This window comes from Coregonus lavaretus (assembly GCF_964263955.1).
Source record: "Coregonus lavaretus genome assembly, chromosome: 7".
Taxonomy (NCBI): Eukaryota; Metazoa; Chordata; class Actinopteri; order Salmoniformes; family Salmonidae; genus Coregonus; species Coregonus lavaretus.
The window spans coordinates 5,882,050-5,893,955 of NC_139994.1; the positions used below are offsets into that span (position 1 = coordinate 5,882,050).

At 41.6% G+C, this 11,906-nt stretch overlaps 1 protein-coding gene across 1 annotated transcript; it reads right to left on the minus strand.

The window, feature by feature from the left end:
• Positions 1-3,839: 3,839 nt before the first annotated feature.
• On the minus strand, positions 3,840-9,883 carry LOC311132871 (geminin-like). The gene is made up of 6 exons (XM_084166228.1): positions 9,803-9,883; positions 5,923-6,024; positions 5,651-5,807; positions 5,347-5,429; positions 4,900-5,010; positions 3,840-4,774 (listed from the first exon to the last, which is right to left on the minus strand). Exons 2-6 carry the CDS (start codon positions 5,995-5,997, stop codon positions 4,574-4,576), a joined length of 627 nt encoding a protein of 208 aa, XP_084022354.1. The 5' UTR covers positions 5,998-6,024; positions 9,803-9,883; the 3' UTR covers positions 3,840-4,573.
• Positions 9,884-11,906: the final 2,023 nt, after the last annotated feature.

An 11,906-nucleotide genomic window follows, 5' to 3' on the forward strand; every position in this document is an offset into this window, starting at 1 on the left:
GAGGTTCTCACCCAAGATTTGACAGTACATGGCCCCATCCATCGTCCCTTTAATGCGGTGAAGTTGTCCTGTCCCTTTAGCAGAAAAACACCCCCAAAGCAGAATGTTTCCACCTCCATGTTTGATGGTGGGGATGGTGTTCTTGGGGTCATAGGCAGCATTCCTCCTCCTCCAAACACGGCGAGTTGAGTTGATGCCAAAGAGCTCGATTTTGGTCTCATCTGACCACAACACTTTCACCCAGTTCTCCTCTGAATCATTCAGATGTTCATTGGCAAACTTCAGACAGGCCTGTATATGTGCTTTCTTGAGCAGGGGGACCTTGCGGGCGCTGCAGGATTTCAGTCCATCACGGCGTAGTGTGTTACCAATTATTTTCTTGCTGACTATGGTCCCAGCTGCCTTGAGATCATTGACAAGATCCTCCCATGTAGTTCTGGGCTGATTACTCACCGTTCTCATGATCATTGCAACTCCACGAGGTGAGTTCTTGCATGGAGCCCCAGGCCGAGGGAGATTGACAGTTATTTTGTGTTTCTTCCATTTGCGAATAATCGCACCAACTGTTGTCACCTTCTCACCAAACTGTTTGGCGATGGTCTTGTAGCCCATTCCAACCTTGTGTAGGTCTACAATCTTGTCCCTGACATCCTTGGAGAGCTCTTTGGTCTTGGCCATGGTGGAGAGTTCGGAATCTGATTGATTGATTGCTTCTGTGGACAGGTGTCTTTTATACAGGTAACAAACTGAGATTAGGAGCACTCCCTTTAAGAGTGTGCTCCTAATCTCAGCTCGTTACCTGTATAAAAGACACCTGGGAGCCAGAAACCTTTCTGATTGAGAGGGGGTCAAATACTTATTTCCCTCATTAAAATGCAAATCAATTTATAACATTTCTGACATGCGTTTTTCTGGATTTTGTTGTTGTTATTCTGTCTCTCAATGTTCAAATAAACCTACCATTAAAATTATAGACTGATCATTTCTTTGTCAGTGGGCAAACGTACAAAATCAGCAGGGGATCAAATACTTTTTTCCCTCACTGTACATATACACACAAACCACTGACAGACTTCTATGAACTGATTTGACTTCAACTAAGCATATATCTATGATGATTTTGTAACCATTTATAACAATAGGGGAGTACATAAGGTACTCCATCTCTGCAGGTTATCTGTCTATCAAGTCAAGATCACTGATACAGGTCCCCCTCCACCCTCTGAGGATATGGATAACTTGAGTCTCCAGAGAAACCTGGATTCAAACAAATACTTAGATTTGCGGGGGAATACATGCCAATACAGCTGTGTAGATTCAGAGAGCATATCTGAGTTGAGTATTGCAGTTCTATCAAGTATTTATACCATTGGCAGATTTTTATATGCACAAAAATAAGGTAATTTTGGTTTTGGGCAGTCATTTGATACATATATAGAAAATTACAATCTTAGGTGAGTACATGGGGAGCTACATTATCTCTCTGCAGATGATCTGTCTATCTGGCCAAAATCACTGATACAGGTCCCCCTCCATCCTCTGGTGGTATGGATAACCTATGTCTCCAGAGAAACCGACATTCAAATAAAGGTATAATTAGGTGTTTTTGGCTGGGGTGAAAAATACTTTTTTTTCTTCTTTTTTTTTATTATACAGGAACACAAAACAATGATTTTGAATTGTAAGAACAAGTTGATTGACAAAGTCATGAAACATTTGAAGAATAGGAAATCAGCCACCTTTGGGCTATGATAAAAAAATATGCCTCTGGGGTCAAAATGTCCCCAGTCGGTAGTATGAGAGTTAAGAATGTGGCTGCGTCACAGTCGGTCAGACCATTTTGAATTCTCGCAAGCGTTCCGATCTACACAAGTTCAGCTGTACACAAAGGAAAACTGCCACCATGACTCAGCGTATTGCATTATTTTACAGCAACCATATCAAACACTACCCGTTTCCACATGATGAAGGCTATAAAGAACCTGCACTAAGACGATTAGCCTAGCAGGCCAGGATATTCAGAACTGCCTCTGGAGAAAAGCGTACAGGCAGTCCACCACATTATCTTGACTGGAGACTCCTGAGTGGTGCAGTGGTCTAAGGCACTGCATCGCAGTGCTAACTGTGCCACTAGAGATCCTGGTTCGAATCCAGGCTCTGTCGCAGCCGGCCGCGACCGGGAGACTCATGGGCGGCGCACAATTGGCCCAGCGTCGTCCAGGGTAGGGGAGGGAATGGCCGGCAGGGATGTAGCTCAGTTGATAGAGCATGGCGTTTGCAACGCCAGGGTTGTGGGTTTGATTCCCACGGGGGGGCCAGTATAAAAATAAACATGTATTCACTAACTGTAAGTCGCTCTGGATAAGAGCGTCTGCTAAATGACTAAAATGTAATTGGACTACTGGGAAACACCCGTACAGTAATAGTGTAGAATAAGAAACAGGTGCTTAATGCTCCCAACCTTGATTCAACACTTCAGAATGTAAGACATCTTGGTCTATTGTAGTATATTGATTGGACTAAAGAGAAGAAACCTGCACTCACTGAATAGGTCTAGCTAATCATCACTTATCTTGACTGTAGTTTCTAGCAGCAGAGGTTACAAAGGTCACCTTGTCAACAAGAATAATCTGTGTTTGAACAGCACATCACAAATGGATAATCATCCTACAGGCGCGCCGCCCAACAAGACAATTGAGAGTAAATGGTGTTATGCAACGTTCTTGTTTAAACATCTAATTGCTCCCAATTGTCTTATGGTGAAGCGCAACTCCTGTGGGCTAATTATCCTATAGTGACATACATAAACAATGGAGTGGGTCTCAGTGCTGTTTTGAAATCAAAGCACATTGCATTGCCATTGTTAATTACAAAGTTTGTTATGTAGCAGGTAACCTAGAGGTTGGAGCGACAGGCAGGGACAGCAGGTAACCTAGACGTTCGAGCTACAGGTGGGGCCAGCAGGTAGCCTAGAGGTTAGAGCTACAGGTAGGGACAGCAGGTAGCCTAGAAGTTCGAGCTACAGGTGGGGCCAGCAGGTAGCCTAGAGGTTAGAGCTACAGGTAGGGACAGCAGGTAGCCTAGAGGTTAGAGCTACAGGTGGGGCCAGCAGGTAGCCTAGAGGTTAGAGCTACAGGTGGGGCCAGCAGGTAGCCTAGAGGTTAGAGCTACAGGTAGGGCCAGCAGGTGAGCTACAGTGCTTTCAAAAAGTGTTTACAGCCCTTGACTTATTCCACATTTTGTGTTACAGCCTAAATTCTACATTGATCTCATCCATCTACACACAATACCCCATAATGACAAAGTGAAAACATGTTTTCTATACATTTTTGCAAATCGATTAAAAATGAAATACAGAAATCTGATTTACATAAGTATTCACACCACTGAGTCGAAACCTGTTAGAATCACCTTTTGCAGCGATAACAGCTGTGAGTCTTTCTGGGTAAATCTAAGTTCTGTCGGTTGGTTGTTGATCTTGCCATAGACTTTCAAGCCGATTTAAGTCAGAACTGTAACTACGCCACTCACGAACATCCAATGTCGCCTCGGTAAGCAGCTCCAGTGTAGCTTTGGCCTTGTTTTAGGTTATCGTCCTGCTGAAAGGTGAATTTGTATCCCAGTGTCTGGTGGAAAGCAGACTGAACCAGGTGTTCCTGGTTCTTGAATTTTGCCTGTGCTTGGCTCTATTCCAGTTTGTATTCAAAAAAAAAAAAAAAAAAAACTTGCCAATGACAAGCATACGCATAACATGATGCAGCCACCAACATGCTTGAAAATATTAAGTGTTGGATTTGCCCCAAACATAACACTTTGTATTCAGAACATAAAGTTTTTTTTTTTTTTGCAGTTTTACTTTAGTGCCTTATTGCAAACAGGATGCATGTTTTTGAATATTTTTATTCTGCAGGCTTCCTTCTTTTCAGGCGATCATTTAACTACATTGTTGTTGGTCCATCCTTAGTTCTCCTATTACAGCCATTAAAATGGTTTTAAAAGTCTCCATTGGCCTCATGGTGAAATCCCTGAGCGGTGTCCTTCCCCTCCGGCAACAGATTTAGGAAGGATGCCTGTATCTTTGTAGTGACTGGGTGTATTGATACACCATCCAAAGTGTAATTAATAACTTCACCATGCTCAAAGGGATATTCAATGTGTGCTCGCTCAGTTATTACAAAATAAAAGGCATTTATTTCATAGGACAGTCCTGAAGGATATGTACAGAGTGCATTACAACAGCGCCATAACAAAATCCTAAATTTAAATGAATACCAACAAATTACATTAAAAAGTCAACAAAGTTATTTAAAAAAAGATATATATACGAATAAAAAGGGATTAAACAATTATGAGGGAAGCACCTCTTCTCATAGCTGCATGGTAAAAAGGTTGTGGTTGATCAAAGTAAAAAATCTTACACAAGTAGGGCACAAGTACCTCAGATGTTAAGCTAAGAAAATATATAAAGTAACTACAGGCGTCAATGCCAGAATGTTGAGTCCATAACACTTCAAGTGAGAAGCACAGGCATCTCCTGAAGGGATTTCACTAGTACAGTCAAAGGTTCAGTCACTCAATCATCCTCCCCTGAGCGTTCATCTTCCTGTTGTTCTGTGACCTCATCTTCTGTGACATCCAAGACATCCGACCTGGGTGTGAAGTCACTGCTGGAACTGAGGTCATCTTCATCAGATTCTTCTAGTTCCTCATCATCGGCACCAAGCGCGATCTCTCGCAGGTCTTCTAGACTTTCCGGACTCTTTCCTGTTAACCTCTGAGAGGAGATAGCAGAATATTAGCTTTGAACATCACAAGCTACCTTAAGTTTAAAAGCATCCACCATAGACCTCAAATACATGGAAAATAAAAGTTGGTGGGCATCAAATTCCCAGCTCTCACCTCTATCATGTCAGCCATGTGCTGTACATGTTGGGCCAGTTCCTGAAGCTCATCATTCTCGGTCTTCAACTGGGCTATCTGCTCATCCTTGGCCTCGATGTCTTTGTGCAACTGCTCAAACAAGGTGATAAAGTCACTCAGAACATAGAATATAAAAAATAAAAAAGGTAGTTTCACAGACTTCATAATCCGCTAAAATGTTAAACGTTATCAGCTTAAATCAATGACTAAAATAATTCCACTTTATGCGCCAAGGCCCCCCAAAAAAAGGACATGGGGCAGAATTCCACGAGATTAATGGTTTCAGAGATATGGATGGTTCACAGACCAACACACATTGTTCCACCTGGAGTGTTGCCAGAGACTGTGTGATTGACTCATTTTGCACCGTGGGAACAGGACAAGTTGACTAAACATTAGTCAGCAGCCCTTCAGTGATTAACTGACCTTCTCGTTCTCCTGGAGTACGTTGTAGAGAGCTTTACGCCTCTCCTCGGCTACCGCTTTCCAGTAGGAGGAGGGAGGGGTTTCTGAAACGGAGGGGGTAGGCCATTTCAATTAAACTACTGAACAAACAGAAGATCGTAGCTCAATAATAATTTTTAAAAAACAGTCAATTCTATGAGATTATGATAATGAACATAGACAAAATGTGAGCCAAGTCCATGTTGATGAAACATTGTTGGGATAAATGGGCCAAGGACCATCTATGAAACCATTTGTCCTTGTAACGCTTTGAATACCAACATACCTTTGACCATTAGCTCGTAGGTCTCCTTGGTAACGCCGTCGGGTCGATTGTCATCCTCTGTTTTTGTTGATGTGACAGCAACTTCAGCTTTCACCCTCTTTGAGCCCTTCACTTGTTCTGCGTTCCACCGCTTCCTTTTGGGAACCACCTTTCCAGTCTGAACACATGAAAACGTATAATTACATGACCCCGCACAGCAGTGGTAGACATTTTACCGATACACTATAGTTAACCAAATACAGCAACGTCGGTGACAAATTCCCATTGCATACCAGTATTACTCTGCCTAGGTTTTTATTGACTGCAGAAGGCTGGAGGACTTGCAGGGTTTTCCTTGTGGGTCCCATGTCTTGAATGGATCCACCAAAAAAGCTCTAAAATAGAAACGCATATGAAGTCAACACCTCCACATTCCAAATTAATAATTACATGTGAAAAGTATTGTACAGTACAGTTTGAGCTTTACATTTAAAAGTAATTAATAAAAGCTGTACAAGTGAGTGTTCATGTGATTACACGCAAAACAGAATCAGTGAGGCATTAGTTACTCTCCCCCCCCCCCCCCCAATTCCAAGGTGTGTGTGAGGGGACAATAATTAATTTGAAGGATGTGGGTTCACTGTTCAAGGCATGTTACCCACTTGTAAGGTCTCTTCAGTTAAATTTTACATTTTAGTCATTTAGCAGACGCTCTTATCCAGAGCGACTTACAGTTAGTGAGTGCATACATTTTCATACTGGCCCCCCCGTGGGAAACGAACCCACAACCCTGGCGCTGCAAGCGCCATGTTCTACCAACTGAGCTACATTGCCTCGCAAAATGTGTATGCCTCGCACATAATATTTAGTTCATTAACTTGACAGTCTGCTGCATGCTAGCTCTAGTAATGCCAGGTATTATTGGCTGACAAGCAGACAGCGCATACATTTAGCTAGATGTTGAACAGGCATGGGGTGACCAAAATTAAACATTAATCCCAGAATGTAACATGATATACACAGTGTACAAAACATTAGGAACACCTGCTCTTCCCATGACAGACTGACCAGGTGAAAGCTATGACCCCTTATTGATATCGCCTGCTAAATCCACTTCGGTGTGGATAAAGGGAGGAGACAGGTTAAAGGATTTTTAAGCCTTGAGTATGTGTGTATGTGTGCCATTCAGAGGGTGACAGGGCAAGAAGCATTAGAGTCAACTTGGGCCAACATCCCTGTGGAACACTTTTGACAACCTTGTACAGTCCATGTCCCTGTTCTGAGGGCAAAAGGGGTTATAATATAAATAATATGCCATTTAGCAGACGCTTTTATCCAAAGCGACTTACAGTCATGTGTGCATACATTTGTGTATGGGTGGTCCCGGGGATCGAACCCACTACCCTGGCGTTACAAGCGCCGTGCTCTACCAGCTGAGCTACAGAGGACCACAGGGTTACAACTCAATTTTAGGTAGGTGTTCCTAATGTTTTGTACACAGTGCATTTCCTCATTCCTGCCAATGGAGGCATTTGTTATGATCAACTTTTAAAGAAATTGTGACAGGCATGTAAAAAAACAAACATTTTGTTTGTAACAGCGACTGCGAACGTTCAGGCAGCTGCACAGACATTATAGAACCAGGTTTCCCAAACTGTCCTGGGGACCACAAGGGGTGCATGTTTTGGTTTTAGCCCTACAGCGGATTTAAATAAACAGATTGATTAGTCGAGTTGAATCAGCTGTGTAGTGCTAGGGCAAAGTCTGTGAAACACTGTTCCATAGAAACTAGTCTTAAGCGCCCAGTTAAATTGACAAACCATTTCTGTACGGACCTCGCTTTGTGAACAGGGGAATTGTCACGCTGAAACAGGAAATGGCCTTCCCCAAACGGTTGCCATAAAGTTGAAAGCACAGAATCGTCTAGAATATCACTGTATGGTGCAGCGTTAAGATTTCCCTTCACTGGAACTAAAGGGGCCTAGTCCGAACCATGAAAAACAGTCCCAGACGTTTATTCCTCAACCAAATTCTACAGTTGCCACTTTGCAGTCGGGCAGGTAGCGTTCTCATGGCATCCGCCAAACCCAGATTTGTCCGTCGGACTGCCAGATGGTGAAGCGTGATTAATCACTCCAGAGAACGCGTTTCCACTGCTCCAGAGGCGGCGGCAAGCTTTACACCTCTCCAGCCGATGCTTGGCATTGCACAAGGTGTTTGTAGGCTTTTGTGCAGTTGCTCGGCCATGGAAACCCATTTCACGAAGCTCCCGACGAACAGTTCTTGCGCCAATGTTGCTTCCAGAGGCAGTTTGGAACTTTGTAATGAGGGTTGCAGAGGACAGAGGATTTTTACCCGCTTCAGCACTCCGCGGTCCTGTTCTGAGAGATTGTGTGGCCTACCACTTCACGGCTGAGCCGTTGTTGCTCCTAGACGTTTCCACTTCACAATAACAGCACTTAGTTGACCAGGGCAGCTCTAGCAGGGCAGACATTTGACTGGACTATGGAGAGTGCATGGCTGTGTGCTCCATTTTATACACCGGTCAGCAACGATTTGGCTTAAATAGCCAAATCCACTAATTTGAAAGGGTGTACACATACTTGTATGTATATATAGTGTATCACCCAAAATGTACATGTTAAATTATTTTGCCATGTTAAAATTTTACGCTGGGCTAATTTCCCCAGAGTGGACATTTTGTTACTACCTAACACAAGCTTGCATTTTCACATCAACATATTTTACATCAGACTGGTGATGTTAATATAAAGGTTGTCAAGATGACACTAAAATCATTGCTTTAAAACCGGTTACTGCATCTTTGGTTTAGTACCGTTGATTTGATCATACTCGCCTGTCATTCGCAGGACTTAGACCTTGATCAGACTGACAGTCATTGCATCAATCAATACTGTGTAATAAATTCTGCAGTCAATCATTACCTAATCCTACATTTTTTGTTGTGTGCAATAAGTTCAACATGAACCTTTTAAAATATTTTTCAAGTCTAAGCATAAATTGGTTTTCCAACGTATGCGCCACAGAACACACTGCAACACATTGGTGCAAGGCAAACCGCGATCCATTGGAAATGAATGAATGAATACTTCTGATGTTCCAAAACGCAATAACTTTCGGTCTGATCGAGGCGTTAACAATTCAAACCGCAAGGGAAAAATCGGGGCGCTCTTTATAAAAGCCGTCGGCCACAAACAAATACACATTTGACCGTCAAGAAATCACTCAAATAAGAGCCAACTCCTTTCACCATTAAGGCCTAACTGTGGAGATGATTTTGTATAACTATCCAGTCAAGTGTTGCGTTTACATTTCGTATTGGCCATCTATCGTAAACATTGTCCCACAAGGAGATGAGGTGATAAATGTATACTACAGGTTATTTTATCGAGAAGGTATATGTAGTATACCCAAGCACGTTGTGGTTTGTCTTTTTGATGAGCGCAAATGGCACATGTAGCAGCAGTGAATTGTACTAGTTCCATACAATGTCAAAGTGACTAATCTGCTGCGCGCTATTGATCACAGTGCATTAGACCGGGATTGACTGGCCTAACATTACATTATTTGCTTTACCTTGACGTACTCAGGATTTATTCCCAGGTTTAATTTTCCTAATGGACATACTTAAAACCCTGGTGAGAACGGTAAATTGTAAATCCTAAAAGGCTATGTACTATGCTCGAAACATTGACTTGAGAACGATAAAGTAACATCGTTACAATGTAGGCGAGAATGGCTGTTGATACTGGAAGAGCGTTCTATAATTGTTAGTTAGTATTGTAACAAAAAGAAACCGCCAAAAATGTACTGAGGTGGCTGGCAAGGTATTGCCACAAACAAATTGGGAAAGTTAACAGAATCTTTGGTGTGGCCAGGTTTCAGGTAAGGGCAACTGGCTAAATAGTTAACATTATCAATGTCTTGCTCAAAAGAACGTGGACCAAATTAGTTGTAAGGTAGAAAACATAAAAATAATTTCAGTAGGCCAAACCCAGGACAGTAACTGTTAGCAGTACAGCCAGGCTTACATTCAAATTGAAAAATATAAATAACGCGCTATCGTTTGTGTGAAACACGCATTGACTTGAGTATATTTGACCTTTGAGTGAAATTATATGGTTGTATAAAATGTTTAATAATGTAACTTACTGTTTTGGCAGCTTCCGTGAGCGTTATAACTAAGATTATTTCTGCTTCTTTAATTCTCGGGAGTCACGTTCCTTTCTCTCCAACTCGCGCCAGGAGCTTAAATATCCTGTTAAATCACGTGACATGTGATGCTTCTTCCGGATTTTGTAAATCCTTCAAAATAAGAGTTTTGGCATGACCTCTGTAGTCCAGCGCATAAGAACCAAATATACCCGAGATGTTCAACTTTATGATACAAGTACAAAACTTCGTACACTAATATTAGATACATAAAGGAACATTTTAAAGATGAAATGCAGTCTAGGAAGCATGTCAGTCAACCACGGTGGCCATTTTAATAAACTGGCTGCCATTTGGAGTTCCTGTTAAAAGAAAATAGGATAAAATCATTCCAAACAATATCAAAATGACTTTGTAATGTTATCTACCCACTAAATAAACCGCACAGATAATATAGACAATAATTCTGATCATAAAATACTCTTAATACCTTCATGGGGGTCATATTGAGGTAATTATGACCATACTCCAGCTACGGGAAATGTTGTGATCGAGCCACAAAATTTAGTCTAATAAGGGGCCATATTGGACTAGATTCACTTGGCCATATCTCCATAAATAATTGGTACATACAGCCCAATTATGGATTTAAATGTTTGAGGGGAAAATATAAAAACATTTCATCTTAAAATGTTGTCTGGAAAACACAAATGCCCCCAAAAATGCCATATATACCAGTGGAAGCTCCTCCTCAGAGGAAGGGGAGGACCATCCTCCTCAGTGAATTTCATAAAAATGTGGAAACATTGAAAATGTTATCCTTTTTAGATACAACTATACTCAATATATTTATGTCACCAAATAATTGATTAAAACACACTGTTTAGCAATGAAGGTCTACAGTAACCTCTACAGCACTCTGTAGGGTAGCGCCATGGTGTAGCCGGAGGACAGCTAGTTTCTGTCCTCCTCTGGGTACATTGACTTCAATGCAAAACCTAGGAGGCTCATGGTTCTCACCCCCTTCCATAGACTTACACAGTAATTATGACAACTTCCGGAGGACGTCCTCCAGCCTACCAGAGCTCTTGGAGCATGAATTGACATGTTGTCCACCCAATCAAAGGATCAGAGAATGAATCTAGTACTGAAAGCATAAGATACAGCTAGCTAGCACTGTAATGCATAATGTAGTGAGTAGTTGACTCAAAGAGAGAGAAAGACAATAGTTGAACAGTTTTGAACAAATTTATTTATTTTTTAAATGAAGGAGAAGCAAGAGAGAGAGAAATAGCTAGCTATATTTAATTGTATTTTTTTCTCTCACTTAGCTAGCGAATGCAGCTAGTTAGTTTAGCCTACTCAAACACCCGGCTCAAACAGAGAGGGATGCTATGTTAGCTAGCTGGCTATGGCTATCCAACATGGGAACTCTTACAAGTCAAGGTAAGCTTTTGGTTTTGCTAAACTGCTTGCTGACAGTACACTGTACTGCATGACTGTAGTTACTTTACTAACGTGTTAGTTCTAGTAGCTATGTTAACTATGACGTTAGCTAGCTAATATGGTTATAACGATGTAGGCTGTGTGTAGCGGTTAGCAGTTATGATGGTTTGACTTGGAAAGGTTTTTTCGCCTGGTCACAGTCAGCTGATGTCCACAAGCGAAGGGAAAAGTGTTTTATTTTTTTTGGCAGCTTATTTTTATTGTTACAATGCTAACTAACAATTATAGAACGCTCTTCCACTATCAACAGACATTCTCGCCTACATTGTAACGATGTTACTTTATCGTTCTCAAGTCACTGTTTCTCACCAGGGTTTTAAGTATGTCCATTAGGAAAATTCAACCTGGGAATAAATCCTGAGGAGGAGAGCCCGTAGATGGGAGAAGGAATTATACAACGAGAAAAATTATCATGCTGTTTGTATGTGGCTGCTATGAAAGTGAACTGTGTTTGCGTGTGATCAGTGGTGTATTCATTCCGCCGATTCTTTTAAAATGTTTCAGAAACAGAACGAAACGGGGATAAACATACCTGAATTTGTCCAATAGAAACTCTAATTTGCAACTGTTGGGCTAATGATTACACGCTAGATCAGCT